This window comes from Indicator indicator, chromosome 3, assembly GCF_027791375.1.
Source record: "Indicator indicator isolate 239-I01 chromosome 3, UM_Iind_1.1, whole genome shotgun sequence".
NCBI classification, from domain to species: domain Eukaryota; kingdom Metazoa; phylum Chordata; class Aves; order Piciformes; family Indicatoridae; genus Indicator; species Indicator indicator.
The window spans coordinates 10,830,313-10,851,088 of NC_072012.1; the positions used below are offsets into that span (position 1 = coordinate 10,830,313).

General features: G+C 53.2%; 2 protein-coding genes across 3 annotated transcripts in view; both read right to left on the minus strand.

Annotated features, from left to right (window-relative positions):
• Positions 1 to 3,274, minus strand: part of UBE2H (ubiquitin conjugating enzyme E2 H) — a 62,508-nt gene extending 59,234 nt beyond the window's left edge. For both annotated transcript variants that reach the window (XM_054399436.1, XM_054399435.1), the window contains exon 1: positions 3,222 to 3,274. In XM_054399436.1, the coding sequence (XP_054255411.1) occupies positions 3,222 to 3,274 (53 nt within the window). The remainder of the gene's footprint in view (positions 1 to 3,221) is intronic.
• Positions 3,275 to 6,901: 3,627 nt separating this feature from the next.
• On the minus strand, positions 6,902 to 20,572 carry ZC3HC1 (zinc finger C3HC-type containing 1). Its single transcript, XM_054399589.1, has 10 exons — positions 20,451 to 20,572; positions 19,076 to 19,187; positions 18,545 to 18,695; positions 15,934 to 16,017; positions 15,279 to 15,406; positions 12,976 to 13,133; positions 11,384 to 11,609; positions 9,367 to 9,573; positions 8,970 to 9,179; positions 6,902 to 7,239 (listed from the first exon to the last, which is right to left on the minus strand). Exons 1-10 carry the CDS (start codon positions 20,570 to 20,572, stop codon positions 7,171 to 7,173), a joined length of 1,467 nt encoding a protein of 488 aa, XP_054255564.1. The 3' UTR covers positions 6,902 to 7,170.
• Positions 20,573 to 20,776: the final 204 nt, after the last annotated feature.

Here is a 20,776-nt window from a genome sequence, read left to right on the forward strand (position 1 = left end):
GGGAGGGGGTGTGGGGTGCCGGGGTGCGTGAGCCCCGCCGTGGGTGCAAACCCCGAGGGCTGGGGCACCCCAGCAGCTGCCAGCGCGCTCCGCCCCAGCCCCCGTTTCCGGGTAGTAACAGAGCAGCCAATCCGCGCAGTTGCAAGCTCTGCCCGAGGCCTCTCGCCTGCAAACACAGCTCCAAGGCCAGCAGCTCACCCCAAAGCTGGGGGGGGGAGAAGGGGGATGGGATCAACACCCCTTTTCCAGCACTCCGCAGAGCCCAAGGCGGTGGGGGCTACCTAGAGGGGCTCAGCGTTAAGCTGGAGTGCTCACGGGACATCCTTACGCTTCCAGGCTAGCAGCAAGCAGGTGTTGGGATATTTTAGGGGCAGGGGGAGTACAGAGTTTTTCTGCAAAGCTGTGCTCCAAGTTGGGGAGGGAGGCAAGCAGTGCCTCCCAACTCTGCAGGTACACGGGAGCATGGGAGGAGAGCAGCAGCCCCCTAAAAAGGGAGAAAGGCAGTGTGGAACCCCAGCATTTGCACAACGTTGCGATGGGGAGGGAGAAACAAGGAGTGACTCAGAGTTTCAGCACATCATCGGCAGGGCGATTATTAAAGATCAGCTCAACACATTAAGACACACACAGCTCTGTCCCCCCAGCCCCTCCTTCCAGCCCCAGAATGCTGAGGAACCTCTCCCCTCCTTCCCTTGCTCACAAAGAGGCATCCACAAAAGGACATGAACGTGTTAGGATTGAAAATAGGAATAATAAAAAGACCCCACTCGGCTCCCTTAAACCTGTCAAGAGCAGGAGAAGGCAGATGGGTTTTTCACTGTGGCCATCACCCCCTACACCACCACACTCAAAAAGGTAGCCCTTCGCAGGCCATAAATCCTTGCCATTATTCTCCATCAGACTCAAAAAGGGGCTGAAAAGGGAAGCTGTAATGAAAATGGCAGCAAAAAGGGGGGAAAAAACCAACACCCAAAACCAAAGCCCAGCACAACAAAACCCTCAAGCCCCAGGGAGGAGCAGCCCTCAAGTACATTCCTTCAGACAGCCCCTTCCCCTTTGGTGACCACCAAGACCATTCTCATTCCTACAGCTGGAAGCTGGTTGAAAACAGAGAGGAAGCTTCCCTAGGGAAGCATCTCAGGAGCTTGGGCCTAGTGAGCTGCACTCAACCAACCCAGGGCAGGCAAGGCAAGTCAGGCAGACAAACAAAAAAAGGCTTGGGGGGGGGAGGGGGGGGGAGGGAGGGAGGGAGGAGGAGTGGTGAGAGGAGTCATCTGACACATCCAACTTCCTAAGTTTGTTGTCCACAGGAGAGCAACTGCTCTAACCCTCAACCCCTCTGAACCACCAGGAAGGTTGAGTCGACAATAACAAGAGCTTGGCTTTTCGAAAAGCCTTTGGGTTTCTTTTGTCAGGGCAGAGTTGGGAAGGGGGAGGTAAAAAAAAAAAAAGCAAGCAACCCAGTGTTGGGAGGAATGCCAGATATTTGGGGCTTTTCTACCTACCACCACACAGCCAAAGACAGAGCAAGCAAAGCCACTTCAGAAAAACCTGCTCTTTGTCTCCTAAAATGCTGCGATGCTGGCTCCGAACCGAACAAAAAGGAGAAAAATAGAGAGGGGGGAGGGGAAAGGAGAACAGCAGTAGATCAGGTTGGGCCTCAGCTCCTCTCCAACCTCCCCAAAAAAAACAACAACAACAAAAAAATCTCTTTCCAAGCTGCCCCTAAAGCAAGATTTTTCTCTTTTCCACCCCAACAGCTGGAATTCCCGACCCTCCTCCCGGTGCGATTAAGCATCGATCGCAATTGGCATTCGGCTGAGTACGACATGTGTGTAACTTTAAACCCCTGGATAAAAATAGCTCCAATTCAAGCACCATTGGGAGTCATTTCCTATTTGCTTCAAAACAAGACAAAAAAAAAAAGAAGATATAAAAATATATATGAAAAGCAGCTTTGTACAGAGAAAAGCACAGGCAGAACGTCAAGCAGAAGTTTCCCCTCGATAAGCCACCCCTCAACGCCACAAACAGGAGCTCCTCCCTCCCTCCTTTCCCCACCCCCCCTCCCCCTCCAGAAAAAAACCCACAAAATCCAAGTTAAGTTTGTTTATCTCTCTCTGGAAACTAAATCAAACCCATTTCTCGACCCCTTTGCCACACCAAGTTAAAGCCACCAAAGCCCTGACTCCTGCTGAGGGAGGTCAAACACATTCAAGTCAACAGAGCTGAAAAACATTTCAGCTACTGGTGTCATTTCTTACCCCCCTATATCCCCCCCACCCTCTCCCCAAACCCCTCGGCCCAGCACATTGTAAACAAAAAACTATTAATAAAACAATCCCAAGAACCAAATCCCCAAGAATATTTTTCAATGCCACCCACACTCCAGACAGAAAGAAAAAGGATTCGCCACCGTGGAAAGGTCCAAGAATAAAAAAGGAGGAAAAATATAAACAGATCTATCACAGAACAAGGACAGGGGGAGGGAAGAAATAAAAATAATAAAGCCAAACCCAACCTGGCGTGTTACATAAACAGGACCTCTTGTGAGATGGGCTGAGGGCCCCGGAGCCCTTTGCCAAGCCCGTCGTCACCCATGGAGACCCCCTCCCTTCCATCCCCCACCCCCCAAATTAAATCCCTACGACAGCAGCAGAAGCTTCGTGAACCAGAGACTGAAATGGGGGAGTAAGTAATAAGCCCCACAAAAGGCTTTCTTCGGGCTACGGCTGCTTTCCCCTTCCTCACTCTTCCTCGGTGGCTGGGCTGCAGGCCAGGCCAAAGGTGGGGGGCGAGGTGAGGGGTGCAGGACAGGCTTCGGGGGGCACCTACAGGGATACCCCCAGGGCATCCCGGCTGGTGGCTGTCAAGCTCCAGAGGGCAATAAGACCCCAAAAATGAGGGAGGGGGAGGCTTAGGTCTCCCTCCCCACCCCGGTAAGGGGGAGCTGGGGAGGGGGGAGGTCCAAGCCTCAGCTCTGGGGAGAGGCCTAGGCCTGGCATCAGACAGGGGCGCTGCCGCCGCCCGGGGCGGTGCAAAGAGCGACACCGGAGGAAGGGGGGGGGGGAGGGGGAGGAGAGAGGGGGGGTCCCCGATGCTCTCCCCGCCAAGTGCGGGCCCAGCCGAATGCGGGTTCATCCCCGCGGGGCTCCCGGGGCGAGGGCGGGGGGCGAAAAAGGAGGAGGGTGGCGGTTAAGAAAAAGGTTCGGGAAGGATACAGCTTGACCACGTCGGTGTCCATCCGTCTCTTGCCCGGGCTGGGGGAGGACATGGTGGCCGCGGCCGCCCCCGGTGCTCCGGGCGGGCTGTCAGCGCCGCCGCTACCGCCGTGGACCGGGGCGGGGGGCGGAAAAACCCAGTACCGAGGGGAGCGGGGGGCCGCCGGGGCTCCGAGCCGCTGGGACCCCCCCCACCGCCGCCTCTGCTGTCGCTGCCGGTGCTGCCTCCGCTTTCCTCTTCCTCCTTCTCCGGTGGCGGTGCCGCCCCGGTGTTCTCCCCACCTCCACCGCTCTCGCTCCGCTCCCTCAGCAGCGAGCCCCACTCCGGCCGCCTCTGCCCGAGCCTCTCTCTGGACCCCTGACGTCACCCGCAGTGACCTCACCGCTCCGCAGCTTTCTTATTGGCTGCGTTGAGAACGTCGCCTTGGCCCCGCCCACCCGAGCAGTACGCCGGGAGCCGTAGTGCGGTGGGCTCGGAAATGATGGAGGAGTCAGGGGTTCGAGTCCCGCCCCAAGCACAGTGAGCTTGCAGGGAAGGTGTCCACAGCAGCAGAAAAGGTTGGAAATGAACTCTAAGGATCGAGTCCAATTGTCAGCCCAACACCACCATGGCCTCTAAACCACATCCAAAAGTGCCCCATCTACATACTTCATGAACACCTCCAGGGGTGGGGACTCCATCATTGATTGCCCTGGGCAGCCTGGGCCAGCACTTCACAACACTCAAGAGGAAGAAATTGTTCCTCATGTCCAACCTAAATCGCCCCTGGGACAACTTGAGGACATTTCCTCTTATCCTGTCACTTGTTCTTTGGGAGAGGAGACAAACCCCAACCTGGCTACAGCCTCTTTACAGGGACTTGCAGAGAGCAACAAGGTCTCCCCCTAGCCACCTCCTCTCCAAGCTCAGCACACTTAGCCCAGGTCCCTCAGCTGCTCCTCACCAGACTTGTTCTCCACACCCTTTGCCAGCTTTATTGCCCTTCTCTGGACATGCTCCATCATTTCAATGTCCTTTTTGCGGTGAGGGACCCAAAACTGCACCCAGGATTCAAGGTGTGGCCTCACCCGTGCCCAGTCCAGAGGGGACACTCCTTGCCTCAGGCCTGCTGGCCACATTATTGCTGATGCAAGCCAGGATTCTGGTGGCCTTCTTGGCCACACACTGGCTCATGTTCAGGCACTGCTGACCAACCCCTCAGGTCCTTTCCTGCTGGACAGTTTCCAGCCACTGTCTCAAGCTTGGAATATTAATTGGGTTGTCGTGACCCAAGTGCAGGACACAACACTTGGGCTTTTTGAACTTCATCCTATTGACCTTGGCCCATCCATCCAACCTGCCCAGATCCATATGCAGAGCCTTCCTATCTCTGAGCAGATCAAGAATCCCACCTAGCCTGGCGTGATCTGCCAACATCAAGGTGGAGCAGCCAGTGTCACCTTGGAGGAAGCCATTGAAGCCAAACACCCCAACATCACAAACCAAGGTAGCAGCAGATGATCACAGCATGAGTCACCATGCTGGCTTCCTGGTGTGAGACTGGCAAAGCATTTCCCAGTGCCTCATTTTACCCAACTGGATGCAGGAGGCACCTGCAGGTGTCACCCTGGAGGTGACAGCAGGATGTGTGACAATGACACTAATGGGTGTCACAACAGCATCTCCTCAAGCTGGCATGCCAAATCCACACCCAGAGTGGACATCCCACATTCCCGACCTTGGCATCACCCCCAAAATTTACCCCATCACTTCCTCCTCACATGGGGAGGAAACACAGCTGAGGAACCTCAAAATAGTCCAAGTAAAGAAGGAACCTCACAAGTGTGTTTGTGGGGCCACTTCCTCCACTTAAAGTCCCAACACTCCCCTCCAGCCCCATGTTGGGCTGGGGCAGGAGGCAACAAGCTGAAGGTGCTTGGATCCCACACCTTGGGTGAGGGAATGTGGAGGAAGCAAAGGAGAATGTGGTTACATTTGGGCAGAGCATGGAAGAGGTTGGGGTAGAGGGTCCCCCCATTTCCCCTCCCTGACCAGTTCCAGGCAACTGGGAGGAGAGGGGGAAAAAAAATAAAATCAGGGTTTTCTCTTAATTTCTTTAGATCTCTGGCTTTCTTCTGTGTAAAAGCAGAGTTCTACAATGGGGATAATTTCAGGGTGATGAGGACACAATAACATCTTGTCCCTTTTTGGGTACCTCAAGGCCACTCTTGCAGCACACAGCCACCCCATGTATGGGTTCACAGAAAGTCTGGGGAGTCCTCTTAGTCCTCCCAGGTCTGAAAATTGGGCTGAATGGGCAGGGGTGGTGGCTGTCCTTGCTCACCCTGGCACAGGGATATGATCTTACCCCAGCAGAAGTGCACCTCATGGTTTGTAGGGTGGTTCCCTGACCACCATGAGGACAATGGAGGTGTCAGAAGCCATGGGAGAGGTAGGGAATATGGGGAATCATTTGAAAAGGGGAACCATGGGGAAAAGGGAAGCTCTAAGGAGTAGGGTGAACTATGTGAGACAGAGAGTGAAAGCCAGGGAAAACCATGGTGGGCTGTTGGGGACAAGGGGATCTGAGAGTCGGGCTGCTGGGGAAGGATCTCCTCCCTGTCCCACTGCAGAACCCAGCCCCTGGCCAGCCCATCCTCACCCTAGTGAGGGGGTGCTTGGTGGGGGTGACATCCCATTTCTAACCCAACTTCCAGCCCAGCATGGCCATGGAGTGAAGCAGCTCCTTATTAGGGCCACACAAATGCGACCCTGAGGGAAGGAAGGTGACCCACCCACACTCCTGCCATTTCCCAGGACCCATGGAAGAAAGCCAGCAGTTAAAGGGTATCTCTCAGGAAAAGCCCCTGGAGGTATACCCACAAATTTTGGGGTTTGGGGAGAGCAGGGATCAGCCCTGACCAAAGCAACTGCTGTCCTCCCAGGCTTGAGGTAACCAGAAAACACCCAAAGAGGACGGGGCAAGATGCAGAAGAAACCACAGAACTGGGGGAACCAAGGCAGAAGCTCCTCCTCCAAAGGAGATTCCTTTGCTCTGAAAAAACCTAAGGAATGACATATCCTTGTGTCTTCACCCACACATATGTGGGGTGAGGAGATCCAACTTCCAAAGTCCTTTTCCCAAGGTTCTCAAGGGTGGAGATGGCAGATCAGGGTCTCAGTTCTTAGCTGCTTCCACAGAGACCAGTAGCTCCCCAACACCCAGCCTTGTAGGAAGGCCTAACCCATCTTCTCCTAGGGTTTGGCAGCACCCCAGCCTGGATGATTTTTGGGATGAATCCCACCCCAGTGAGGCTATCAGCCTCCAGTTCAACAGTGGCAAGCACCAGGGAACAAGACCAGGGGCACCTCTGTGTGTAGAAGGGGCTGAGACAATGGCAAAAAGATCAATGGCATCAGACAGAAGAGACTGCAAAATGAGGAGTGGGAAGAAAGAAAGGAAGGCAGCCAGACACTGATCTCACAAGGAAGAGCATCCCAAGGGATATAGGAGTCAAATGCAAAGTCCAGAGCTCATCCCACCCAAACAAGAAGCACTGCAACAGTGGCAAGGGAAAACAAACAAACAAAAAAAAAAAAAGAAATTAAATGTTTATTTCCCCCTGGCATCACTTCCCTTGTGCTGCTGGTGAAGGGTCACAGCTGGACAGGATGGTCACCCTTGTGAGGTAACCACATCTCCTCACTGGCCCTGTGCACCAGCAGCACATCTCAGCTCCAGGACAGGGCCAAGGGCTAGAGCAGCAATTTATGAAGGCAGGGGGTTGAAGGAAGGCAGATGAGGAAAAAGGGAGGTCCCAGCAGCTGCTGGGGGGCAGGGGGTATAGAACCTCCTCAGCATCCCCTTCCCAGGGCATGGAGCTGCTGCAGAAGAAACAGATCTCTACCAGACCAGCAGGATGCCCCATGCCACAAGCCAGGCAGCAGTTCCTGGAGGCAGCAGCCTGGTCAGGAGGAATTCATGCTCTCCCACTGCCGGAAAATGCGGAACACCTTGCAGGACTTCACCGAGAGGCTCTGCGAGAGAGGAGAGCAAAGGCACAACCAGAAGTTAAAGCACTGCAACAGCACCTTTGAGCACCAATGACCTGCTCACAAAGCACCCAAGGAGAAACTGCAGCAAAGAAAACCCACGAAAATATCCTAACTGGACACCAATTTGCTCCTCTCCATCAGCCTTATTTTCAAGAACCAAAGAAGAGTGAGGTGACTGCAAGCAAGAAGCAGGACAGGACTCCAACTCAATCACAGAAATCATTTTCCTTGGAAGAAACCTTTAAGATCATCAAGTCCAACCCAGCACTACCAGACCACCACTAAACCATGGCCCTCAGCACCACATCTACATGACTCTGAAATCCCTTCAGGGATAGGGACTCCACCACTGCGATGGGCAGCCTGGGCCAGGCCTTGACAACCCTTCTGGTGAAGAAAATACTCCCAAATATCCAACCTAAATCTCCTCTGGTGCAACTTGGGTCATTTCTTCTCCCAAGGAATAAGCCATAGTAAGCCAGAGAAGAGACCCACCCCAACCTGGCTCCAATTCCCTTTCAGGAAGAAAATGAAAACAAGAATAAAAACTTTTAAAATAAAATTTCTTCTTAATTCATCTGGATGTTTACATTTCACCTGAATAATACCAGAATTTTGCAATAGGGACTACAACAGCACCCTGAAAGGACAAACTGAGGAAGATAATGGTGCCCAAAGAGACACCAGTAGGTACTGGCTGCTCCATAGCTAGTGAGGGGGGCTTGTGGCTTCAGTTCCACTCTTCTGGCTCAGCAAGTCCACCAGTCCAACAGCCTGAGGTTGGTGGCTACAGGATGTCTGTAGAAAGGGTCAGGAGCTCTCTATTAGGACATTAAAATAGTGTGGCCAGCAGGGCAGGGATTGTCCCTATGCACTGGGCACTGGTAAAGCCACACCTTGAATCCTAGGTTCAGTTTTGGGCCCCCCACTCCAAAAAGGACATTGAGGGGCTGAGGCATGTCCAGAGAAGGGCAACGAAGCTGGTGAAGTGTCTGCAGAACAGGTCTTTTGAGGAGCAGCTCAGGGAACAGGGGTTGTTCAGCCTGGAGAAAAGCAGACTGAGGGGGGACTTTCTGGCTCTCTACAACTCCCTGCAAGGAGGTTGGAGCCAGGTGGGTTTGGTCTCTTCTCCCAATTAACAAGCAATAGGACAAGAGAAAATGGCCTTGGGTTGTACCAGGGGATGTTTAGGTTGGACATGAGGAACAATTTCTTTCCTTTGAGGGCTGGTAAGGCTTGACCCAGGCTGTCCAGGGCAGTGGTGAATTCCCCATCCCTGAAGAGCTTTAAAAGCTGTGTAGATGTGGTGCTGAGGGACATGGTTTAGTGGTGACCTGGCAGTGCTGGGATCATGGCTAGACTTGATGATCTTAAAGGTCTCTTCCAACCCAAATGATTCTGATTGTGTGAAGTGAAACTGGATCTTGGGCTGCTGGGGAAAGGCTGTTATCCATAGCAGTCCTCGAGCAGAGCTGCACACAACTCATCCTTGCAACATGTGAGACCTGGCCTACAGGCTGCCAGCACAGGTAGGGGAGAAGCTGGGACTTTGCAGACACATGCTCGGTCCTTGACACCCAGCTGGGTTTGCTTGCAGCCCAGACAAAGCCCATCCACCCCAAATCCTTCCCACAGGCTCTGAGCCCAGAGCGAGGCTGAGGCAAGCACGTTGCTGAGGTCTGGGTTTAAGGCTGGGGATCCCACAGGCTCACCACAGGCTCCGTCTCGGGCACTTTGTCACACTTTCTGGTGGCAAGGAGGGTGTTCAGCACTACTCTCCAGCCTGGTTCTGCCTTCTCAAGCTCCTTCTCCATCTGGTTTGATGCATCCTCCAGGACTTCGCCTCCTTCCACTGTGTTGACCCAAGGACACCAGTCACGATGTTGAGAGCTAGGGTTGAAGAAGCTCCTCAAAGAGGAGTCCTGGGAAGGGGAGGAGGTGACAGTGAAGAACACCAACAGTAATGGCTTAAATCAGACTCCAATGACACAGTAACACCCTCCCTATGTCTCAATGCCAGCCCTGAGCTGGCTATGGGGACACCACTGACAGGGAGACCCACGCCCCAGATCCTTCTCCCCCATCCAAGCTCTCCTCGTGGTGACTCACCGAGCTGCTGGAAGAGCAGAGCCGTGCCCGCTTGGCCTTGCGCAGAGGACTGGAGGGCACCTCCACGTTCTCCCCCTGCCCCATGCTGCGGGTGATGGGGCGGCTCCTCAGGGCGGGGCTGGCCACCTCCGCCTCACTCCGGTCCGTGGGGATGGGAGAATCCCAACCCCGTGGGCGAGAGGTTGCTGGGGATGGGCTCTTCTCATGCTGCCAGCGGGGAAAGGATAAAGGATTAATGGAGCTCTTTCGGTCACCAGCATGTCCTCTGCCTGAAGGAGACAGAGGGGACCCTGTCCAGTTCAAACAAGAGGACGAAGTCTTCTCAGCCAGCCCAGCAGGAGCCAGGCACCTTCCCTTCACATCAGGCCACACCTTGAGTACTGTGTCCAGTTCTGGGCCCCTCAGTTTAGGAAAGATGTTGAATTGCTGGAGCATGTCCAGAGAAGGGCAACGAGGCTGGGGAGAGGCCTTGAGCACAAGCCCTATGAGGAGAGGCTGAGGAAGCTGGGACTGTTTAGCCTGGAGAAGAGGAGGCTCAGGGGTGACCTCATTGCTGTCTACAACTACCTCAAGGGAGGTTGTAGCCAGGAGGGGGTTGGTCTCTTCTCCCAGGCAACCAGCACCAGAACAAGAGGACACAGTCTCAAGCTGCACCAGGGGAGGTTTAGGCTGGAGGTGAGGAGAAAGTTCTTCACAGAGAGAGTGGTTGGCCATTGGAATGTGCTGCCCAGGGAGGTGGTGGAGTCACCATCCCTGGAGGTGTTCAAGAGGGGATTGGACGTGGCACTTGGTGCCATGGTTTAGATAGTCATGAGGTTTAGGGTGACAGGTTGGACTCGATCTTTGAGGTCTCTTCCAGCCTTCTTGATTCTATGAAAGTTGCAATTCTATTCTATGAAAGTTACTTAGACATGGGTGAAGGCAGCCCCTAATGTGGAGCACCCTGAATTACACACGCCCAAGGATGGGGCTGGAAAGATCCTTTTGTGGCCTCCTACAGAAGGGCTGAGGAAGGAGAGGAGAGAGAGCAAATGATAAGAGCAAAAGCAGGAGCAACTCAGTCCTGTTGGATACTGCCTACAGCTAAAGACAGCACCAAAATGGTGGCACAGCAGGAGATGGCCTCAGGCTGCACCAGCAGAAGTTTATATTGGACATGAGGAACAACTGCTTCCCAGAAGGGTTGTCAAAGCCTGGAACAGGCTGCCCAGAGAGGTGGTTTGAATCCCCATCTGTGGAAGGCTTTCAAAGCCATGGAGATGCAGTGCTGAGGGCCATGGTTTAGTGGTGACCCAACAGTGCTGAGTTAATGGTTGGACTCAATGATCTTAAAAGCTCTTTTCCAACCAAAATGGATTTTATGATTCTGTTTTCCTCCTGGCACATTGTATCTCAAGAAGGCTCTTTCCACCTTGGACATCCCATGGCTGCCTAAACATGGACCCAGGCAGGTCTGACACAACAAGGAAAAAATGACCATAGCTAAAGGCATTTGCAGTGGGAGGGAGCAGAGCATGGAACCCATCTGAGATGCTACAGCTTCAGCCTGACAACTGGCAGAAGCAGCCCTTCCCAAGAGTAAGCTCTCTGCCTACCCACCCTCTTCCCTAGAAGCAAGGAGGACAATCCAAGCTCAGACCTGAAATGGAACAGACAAGATGACCAATCTAAAATTGGTCTTCTAAACAGCAATGTTCTTGTTGGTCAAGAGCAACTGAAGTCAGAGGTGATCAAGAAGTGATTCTGAGCTTGCTCAGATTTGATGCAGAGCACGAGCCAAGTGCAGTGCCAGAGGTGGGTGTTCTCCAATGAGACACAGGACCGTGTAAACAATGAGAAACATGAAAGGAAGACAAATGATCAGGGCTGGATGAAGATCTTGGAGGTCTTTTCCAACCAAACCCATTTTACCTTGGAAGAGGTATCATAAGGCAACAGACATGTAAACTAAATCAATCTTGACTCTTTGGTGCCCCTCTATCACCCCAGACACCAAGCTGGCTGTGCTGGGCCATACCTGCTCAGAGCCTGGAGGAAGCACATCTTGGCTCCGTGTGAGCATTCTCCTTGGAGATGTGGGCAGGAGCAGGAAGCGCTCGGTGGAAGTTGGTGATGTGTTGCTTGGGCTACAGGAGTCCAGCTCCTGCCCTGCAGATTCCAGCTGGTGGAAGCCCCAAAGTCCCACCTTCCTCATGCAGCGGGAGCAGGTGATGACTGAGAGGTGCAGGGACCCAGATGGAGCACTGCAGGGACAGAATTGAGGCATGAGAGAGAGGTCAGGGATGAGCCTGGGCCCTTCTCCAGAAGTGGAGCTTTCAGAAGAGTTGCAGGTGTTTGGCACAGCACAGGAATGGCCTCAGCTGCAGGTACCTGAGCCAGCACCTTTCAAGATGCCAGCAGCCCTGGGCTGAGGGAGACCTACTGGGTTTGTAGCCCTATGTGCTAAGAAGCAAAACGAGTGCATTATGAACCTTGGTTGCTCTTTGAAGAGCCATGTTTTAGTGGAGACCTGGCAGTGTTGGGTTAACAGTTGGACTGGATGAGCTTAAAAGGTCTCCAACCTAAATAATTCTGTGATTAAAACCCATCCATGATCTTAGAGATCTGTCCAACCTTAGTGATTCTATGATCCACAGCACTGATTTAAACTGGCTTGGTTACACAGAATCTCAGGATGGTTTACAGCAGGAAGGGACCTTTCAAGGTCATCTGGTCCAACCCCCACCTGCAGTCAGCAGGGACATGTGCAACTGGAGCAGGTTGCTCAGAGCCCCAAACCACCTGACCTGGGATGGTCCCAGGGCTGGGGGCATCTACCACCTCTCTGGGCAACCTGCAACAGGGTCTCGATACCCTCAGTAGAAAAAAAAAAAATTCTCTCTAGTTTAGTTTGAGTTTCAAACCATCACCCCTTGCCCTGTCACAACAGGCCCTGCTCCAAAGTTGGTCCCCAGCTTTCTTCTTGCCCCTTCAAGTCCTGAAAAGCTACCAGTAAGCCTCCCTGGAGCCTTCTCTTCTCCAGGCTGAACAACCCTAATTCTTTCAGCCTGTCCTCACAGCAGAGGGCCTCCATCCCTTCCATCACTGCTGTGGCCTCCTCTGGACTCATTCTAACAGGTCTAGGTCTTTCCTGGCTTCCCATGAAGTAGAAGCACACTCAGTTACAGGGCATCAGCCAGGAGTGTCCCCATTCTCAGCTCCAGAGCTGCCCAGGCACCACAGTAGCTCCACTCTCCCTCATCCCTTTTCCAGCCTGGACTGTAAGAGGTTGTTTCACCTTCAGGATGTGAACCTTTCTTCCTTTCCTTCAGACCTGTCCAGCAATGGAAGTGCTGGTGAGGATCTGTTACTGGGTGCTGGACCCTGGAACAGGCTGCCCAGAGAGATTGTGGAGTCCTTCTCTGGAGGACTCCAACCCCACCTGACCATTGTGATCCTGGCAACCTGCTGTGGGTGCCCCTGCTTCAGCAGAGGAGTTGGACTGGATGATCTGCAGAGGTCCTTTCCAACCACAGCAACCACGCTGGGATTCCTCCAGCCTCTGAGAGGTTTCAGCAGTAACCACAAGCAGGACAGACACTTCAGTATCAGTCTTTCACCACCACTCACCTGCAAGTCCAGCCACACAGAGCCAGGATACAGGCAGGAACATGCACTTGCAGGATATCTGTGGCAGACTTGATGGGTGGTTTCTCTTCCTCTCTTTTGTGCTTTAGTTCCTCCCCAATTAACTGGAGGAGCAGAGTGATCCTCTCCTCTGTCAAGGCCTGTGGGGCAGAGAAAGGTGGCAGAACTGGCAGTCAGAACACACTTCTACTCACAAACCATATCCTACATGGAGAACAGTCCCATTTTGACTGACCAAAAGGGCAAAGGGGATGAGCCAGCACCCTCAGAATGCAATGCTTTGGGTGTATTGGTCTCTTTCAAACCTTTGAAGTCTTTATCAATAATCTAGATGAGGAGATCAAGGCACCCACAGTCAGTTTGCAGACAGCACTAACCTAGGTGGGAGTGTTGATCTGCTGGAAGGTAGGAAGGCCCTGCAGAGGGATCTGGCCAGGCTGGCTGGCTGGGCAGAGGTGAATGCAGTGAGGCTCAACAAGGCCAAGAGCTGGGTCCTGCACTTGGGTCACAACCACCCCAGGAACGCTCCAGGCTGGGGGCAGAGTGGTTGGAAACTGCCCAGTGGAAAAGGACCTGGGGGTGCTGGTCAGCAGCAGCTGAAGATGAGCCAGAGTGTGCCCAGGTGGCCATGAAGGCCACCAGCACCCTGGCTTGGATCAGCAAGAGTGTGACAGCAGGACCAGGACAGGGATTATCCCCCTGAACACAGGCACTGGTGAGGCTGCACTTCAAATCCTGGATTCAGTTTTGGGCCTCTCACTCCAAGTAGGACATTGAAGGGCTGAAGTGAGTCCAGAGAAGGGCAGCAAAGATGGCAAAGGGTCTGGAGAACAGGTCGTGTGAGGAGCAGCTGAGGGAAGTGGGGTTGTTCAGCCTGGAGAAAAGGAGGCTGAGGAGAGACCTTCTGGCTCTCTACAACTCCCTGAAAGGAGGCTGCAGCCAGGTAGGGGTTGCTCTCCTCTCCCACAGAAGTGATGAGAGGAGACGATGTGACCTCAGGTTGTCCCAGGGAGGGTTTAGCTTAGACACAAGGAACAATTTCTTCCCAAAAAGAGATGTTAGGGCCTGGAACAGGCTGCCCAGGGAGGTGGTGGAGTCACCATCTCTGCAGGGCTTTCAAAGCTGTGGAGATGTGGTGCTGAGGGACATGGTTTAGTGGTGACCTGGTCATGCTCAGTTAAAAACTGGACTTGATCTTAAAGGTCTTTTCCAACAAAACAATTCAATGATTCTACTCTGGTTAACATCCAAAAGCCACACAGAGGGATGATGCCCTCCTGCTTTGTACCCATGAGACTGCCCCCATAGTGTGGACTTGTTTCAAGCAGCATTTGCTGCCCTGAGCACATGTGAGGACAGTGGGACAACACCCATCAGCTTTCTGCTGTCTCTTGTCAGGGGGGGCTTGCTGAGTTTCACAGCTCATGGTGGCAACCACAAAACACCTCTGGATGGATGAAGAGGTCCTCAGCTCACACAAGGCTACTCACTGCCCAGAGCCATCTGTTTACTGGTAAGGAAGTGCCCAAAATGGCAGATTTGGCTGGAGTAGAGAGGGGCCTGGCCAGGTCCCTGTGAGGACACCATTCCAAATTTGCCCCTGGCTGTGGCTACACTCCAGCCTCTTGTGCTGTAGCTCCTTGCTCCTCCCTCCTGCCTGCTGAGCCTCATCACACAGCTGCCTCACATCTGAGGCCCTGCTGTACCATGCTCCCTCACCTTCATTGGACCTCTACTCCAGGGCAGCCTTTGGCTCCCTAAATTCCCAGTCCCATCTAATACATCTCCAGTCTTGTGGGATGCTTGCTAAACAGTGATCCAACAGTTGCTTTATCTCATGGAACACTTGGAGGTAACAAACATAGATGGGAGATGCCAAGGAGAGCTCCTAAAGGAGTTTGGAGGGTGCTAAATCACTCTGCCAGGTGCCACAGAGCTCCATGCATAGGGGGATAGATGAAGAGTGGGAACTGGACACGGCAGCCCAATTTCTACCAGCAACATCATGGTGACATGAGTCAGCTGTGTCTGCTGCTGAAGGGCTTGCACTGCAGATGAGCCTTTCCAAACTCCCTTTTATGTGCTTCCAGAAACAGGAGGTGAAATCATCACGCAGTGAGTGTCTGAGGAGAGAGCCAGGGCTGAGCTTTGCCTACTTGGAAAGCTGGAGCCTCCAGTTTGGATCTTACAACTGTTTTGGTCAGTGTCTGCACAGCCCAGTCATGCCTGGCCTCGTCACTGGGGGCTTGAACTCTTCAAGGTCTTAGGGGCAGCCAGGAACTCACCATGTTTTTCATGTCTTCTGGTCTGAGGGAGGGCAGCTGCAGCTCCAGCTGACACAGGCTCTGAAAGCGGTCCAGGAAGTCCTGGAGAAGGGCTCTGGGTTCATCCACCAGCACCATGGCAAAACGATCTGGTGATGGCAAATATGGGAGGGCTGAGCTGTGCCACCAAGCTTACCACCCCCTCCTTATCCCACCAGGCAAAAGAGATGAATTCAGCCAAATTCTCCCCATAACAATCTCCTGGGTTCAAAAGAGAAGCTGAGCACAACCTTTTTTCCTTTGCAACCACCCATCCCCACGCAGCACAGCTTGTTAGATGAGATCTGTCACCCTTGGAGTATCCCATGGCATCCAGTCTTCCCTGCTCCCTCCACCCATTACAACCCAAAAAGCACTTTAACAGCCCTGGAGACACAAAAAGGTGAAGAGGTTGGGTACAGCCCAGCCTAGAGTAAAGTTGTTGTTCAAGAGACGTTGCTTTCCCACCACAGGTTTCACTGTCCCCACATGGAAAAAGGAGCCTGATGGTACTGCTTGCTTTGATAACTTGATGAGGAACCACAATTCCTACAACAGGAGACAAGAGCAGGGACAAAAAAGGGAGGCATAAAAAGGGGATAAAGCTGGATGTGGACACTAGCTTGGAGACACCAACCTGGGCAGGGGCTGTCCGGCCAGAAGCAGAACTTCTCATGAGCAGTGCACAAGGCCTTCTTCAGCTCCAGGCAGCGCTCCTTATCTGCAAGGCAAAGCTCCTGCTTCTACTGCCCTGCAGAGCCACCTCCTCCCCCAGGAACAGCTGGGAAAACCAAACCAGGAGAAGGCAGCACCAGGCTACGAGAGCTGCCCTGCTCCTCCCATTCAGCACAGCTTAGGTGACAGATCCCATCTGAAGCTGTAGGTTGCAGAGCCTGAAGCTCTCACTTCACACTCATCTCCTTCCCCACCAAAAGGAGCTGCTGAACCTCCAGCTTCCCTGCAGGCAACCACAGAGTGGCAGCTCCTGCAGCAGCCAAGGCAGGTTAGCTCAACAGGGTTACCTCCACAATATATCTAGTGAAGACCACCACCAGGCACCAGCACAGCTGAGAGGTTAACCTGCAGGAAAGCAGCTCCCTGGAGAAGAACCTTGGAGTCCTGGTGGACAATAAGTTCTCCATGGGACAGCAATGTGCGCTGGTGGCTAAGAAAGCCAATGGTATCCTGGGGAGCATGAAGAAGAGTGTGACCAGCAGGTCAAGGGAGGCTCTCCTCCTCTACTCTGCCCTGGTGAAACCACATCTGGAGCATTGTGTCCAGTTCTGGGCTCTCCAGTTAAGGAGAGACTGGGATATACTGGAGAGTGTCCAAGGAGGGCTATGAGGATGATGAAGGGACTGGAGCATCTGATGAGGAAAGGCTGAGAGACTTGGGGCTGTTTAGCCTAGGTAAGAGAAGGCTGAGAGGAGATCTTGGTCATGTTTACAGATAGCTGAAGGGTGGGTGTCAAGAAGGTGCCAGTCTCTTTTCAGTGGTGTCCTGTGGTAGGACAAGGGGCAATGGACACAAACTGGAACACAGGAGGTTCCACCTGAACATGAGGAGGAACTTCTTTACTGTAAGGGTGAGGGAGCCCTGCAGCAGGTTGCCCAGAGAGGTTGTGGAGTCTCCTTCCTGTGTGACCTGCCCCAGGTGATCCTGATTTGGCAAGAAGTGTTGGACTCAGTCTCCAGAGGTCCCTTCTAACCCCTAGCATGTTATGATTCCATGATAATATCAGTGTCACCAAAGCACTTCCAGCTCCCTGCAGCCAAAATCCCTTCATAATCTCAGGCACAGCCACCATGGAACAGGGTAACCTCACAGCAGAGGCACAGCTCAACCCAGCCACCAGCTCAGGAACCACTTGCTCCTGCCAGTTTTACCTCCTGGGCTGCTGCCAGTTCCTAGTTAACTCTCCTGACCCCTCCACCCTAGCTGCAGGAGCCAAATCAGAGCCACAACTGGAAATGCAGTTTCCACAAAGATTTGACACCTAATTTACCTTACTCACATCTTTCAGAACCAAATCATTCATTTTTTCCCTCCCCAATATATTTTTCAAGCCTTTCTTCCAACATTTGATTATTTCAGGTTTTCCTAAAACAGTGAAATTCCCAACAGAATAATTAGGCCAAGGTTTATTTAAAAGAGATAATCTGAACAAACAGCAGATGTCAATACCCAGAGTGACCCAAAAATGCTCAGGCAGCTTCCCAGTCCATGCTGCATTTGCCAGACTTGGTTGGACTTACAGAATCATTTAGGCTGGAAAAGACCTTTAAGATCATCAGGTCCAACCATTCTCTAACTCTACCAAGGCTGGTGCTAAACCACGTCCCTCAGCACTACATCTACACAGCTCTGAAACACCACAAGGGATGGGGACTCCACCACCTTCCTGGGCAGCCTGTTCCAGTCTTTGATAACCCTTTAAGTGAAATTTCTTCTCATGTCCAACCTAAACCTCCCCTGGTGCAACTTGAGGCCATTTCCTCTTGTCCTATCACTTGTTCCTTGGGTCAAGAGACCCACCTGGCTCCAATCTCCTTCCTGGGAGTTGGAGAGAGCCAGAAGGTCTCTCAGCCTTCTTTTCTCCAGGCTCAACAACCCCAGGAGCAGTCATGAAACAAGATATTAAAAAATGATGTGAAGGTACTTGAATGCATCCAGAGAAGAGCAAAGAAGCTGAAGGAAAAGCTGAAAGGAATGTCCTGCGAGGAGCAGCCAAGGACTCTGCACTCGTCTAGTTTGGAATGGAGGATGAGGGACAACTTCATTGCTCTCTACATCTCCCCAAAAGGGGAAAGGGAGGTGCTGAGCTCTTCTCCTTGGGATCCTGTGATGTGTGGAAATAGCCCAGAGCCACTTCAGGGGAGGTGTAGATTGGACACTAGGAAGCATTTCTTTACTAAGAGGATGGTTGCACACTGGGACAAACTTCCTAGAGAGGTGGTCAGTGTCCCAGCCCTGACTGTGTTTAAGAGCCATTTAGACAACGATTTAAGGTTGGACCAGGTGATCCTAGATCCTTCCTGATGGAACAATTCCATTCCAACCCATCTCTGACAGCACAAGCTGGAAGTTCTACCATGTTGTCACAAACTAAAGGAAGTTTATTCAACTCATGGCTTTATTTCCAAAGCCATCCAATACCCAGCACCTCCCAGGAGAAGACTATGAGGTCATTTTGAAGCAACTCTACCCCCAGCCTTTACAGCTCACCCCTTGTACCCCAGCATACGTACATTTGTTGACGTCAAAGGCGAGCTGCAGGCTCATGCAGAGGAAGGCCTGGCAGCTGGAGCACTTCAGCATGTCACACTCCACGTTGATCCAGCCATACTTGGCACAAACCAGGGGAGACAGCTCGTGGGGTTTGCCTGCCCACTTCAGAGGGTGCTCATGGTTAAGGCTAAACCCCAAGAAATTACTAGGAAGAAATTCTTTATAGTGAGGGTGGTGAGACACTGGGACAGATTGCCCAGGGAGGTCGTGGATGTCTCTTCCCTGAAGGTGTTCGAGGCCAGGTTGGATGAGGATAGTGCAGTGGGGAGGTGTCCCTGTGCATGTAGGGAGGTTGGAACTAGACCTTTAAGGTCCATTCCAACCTAAGCCATTCTAGGATTCTACAGGTTAAAAAGTCAAAAGCTTTGGCCAGGGTTCATTTGGTCAAAAAAGAAAAGCTTCAGAGAAGGTGGAGCCTTCTCGGGGACACAGGGACAATGACAGTAAAGCAGGGTGGAGGATGGCTGGAAGCTCCATGTCAGAAAGGATATGGTGAATGTTTCTACCCTGCTGAAATAGGCCTCCTTGCTGGCAGACTCCAAGGCAAAAGCATCCATTCGAGAAGCTCCATTAGCTGACTCTGACCAGTTGGATGTGTCCTTCCTAAAAGAAACAGCAGGTCAGCAAGCAAAGTTCTGGAGAGATTTCAGTAATAAAAACGCACAAAATGCTTCCTACTCTCTCATCCTTCAAGTTTCTTCTTACAACAACCCCTTCTCCACAGCCCCTAACTCCCAACATTTAATTCCCTCACCAATAAAACAACTAATACATTAATACAACAAGTAAAGCTGAGCAGTAAACATTTCATGATGAGTGACAGCAGCTGCAGATGGGGTGTGATGTGAACAGTAGGAGACAGGAACTGGGATTTTTGAGCCCATCAAATGCAGATCGATGATTGGGACATGTCCTGGAAGTTGGGAATGCTTCCAAGCTTCCAGTGTTAGCATCCATGGCTGAAACGTGGGCGCCACAGGCTGGGAACACCAGCCCCATGGCAAGCACTGCCCTTTGCTCTCTCCAACACCCCTCCACGGGCCAAAATTCAGGTATAGTTGGGTGAACCATGCTTCTGAGGGAGGCAGTTGCTTGGCTTTAGCGAGATACTCCCAAATCTCAGCTATCCAGTGCACTCCAGACTCTCCAGTGCCAGCAGCAGCTCCTGTGACTCTCAAGTGTCCCCCCAGACTGTGACCCTACAGTTTTTGGGTCACAGCCCCAATAGGTGGCCAGCTCAGCTGGCTCGGGCTGCAGGGCTGCCAAAACTCTGCAGGTCACTTACCTGTCCCCTGCCCTCCCAGTAACGTTCCCAGGGCACACCCATGCCTCCCACTGCCCACTACTGCCTCCCAGTTTTCACTACTGCCTCCCCGTGCCTCGCAGTCCCTCCAGTACTCCCAGTATTGCCTCCCAGTGCCTCTCAGTCCCTCTAGTACCCCAAGTACCACCAGTATTGCCTCCCACTCCCTTAGTCTCTCCAGTCCACCTAGGACTTCTTAGTCTCATCAATCCTCCCAGTGCATACTAATCCCACCAGCACCACCTCCCCGGGTCCCTTTGTGCCGCCAGCATCACCTCCCAGGGCCTTCCACTTTCCAGTGCTCCCTCGCCCCGTGCTTCCCAATCCCTCCCAGCAGACCCCAGCTCCCTCTCCCATAATAACTCCCAACAATTACCAGTGCCCTCCAGCACTCCTCGACGACTCTGATCGTCTCCCAGGACCCCTCAGGCCTCCCAGCCCTCCCCGATAACCTCGAGGGCTCCCCAGCCTTCCCCCCCGCCCCCCGTCGGTGCCACACGGCCGTGCCGCCCTCCAACCCCTCTCAGGCCCGGTGCCAGCGAGGCCTCGCCGCTTCCCCTCACCCATCAGGGCCAGCTCCTTCGGGGGCGATGCCGCCGTCGATGAGGTCGCGGATCTGCTGGGGGGTGACGGCGGGAGGCTTTCCCCGGCCCCCCCCGGCCCCCCTGGCGCTGGGCGCCGCCATCTTGGTCCCTCAGCCCGTCACGGCTCGGGGAGGCGGGGCGGGAAACGTGGCCCTGCAGGACCGTTCCGACCCCGCAATGGGGCTGCCCATGACCCCACGCAACTCTCTCAAGGCCTCTTCTTCCTCACGGAGGGTTAACGGTGCGCGGCCACCTTCATGCGGAGCCTCGGCGTCCCACCCCGAGCCCCGGACTCCGCACAGTCC

What these genes read in the sequence shown, in the direction of transcription:
- ZC3HC1 (XM_054399589.1), bottom strand. Translation starts at nt 20,572, where the DNA reads ATGGCGGCGCCCAGCGCCAGGGGGGCCGGGGGGGGCCGGGGAAAGCCT. An exon ending in GAAGGAGCTGGCCCTGATGG is followed by an intron (nt 19,188 to 20,450) that starts GTGAGGGGAAGC and finishes TGTTTCTTTTAG; the next exon opens with GAAGGACACATCCAACTGGT. An exon ending in TCTGCTCTTCCAGCAGCTCG is followed by an intron (nt 9,180 to 9,366) that starts GTGAGTCACCAC and finishes TCCCCTTCCCAG; the next exon opens with GACTCCTCTTTGAGGAGCTT.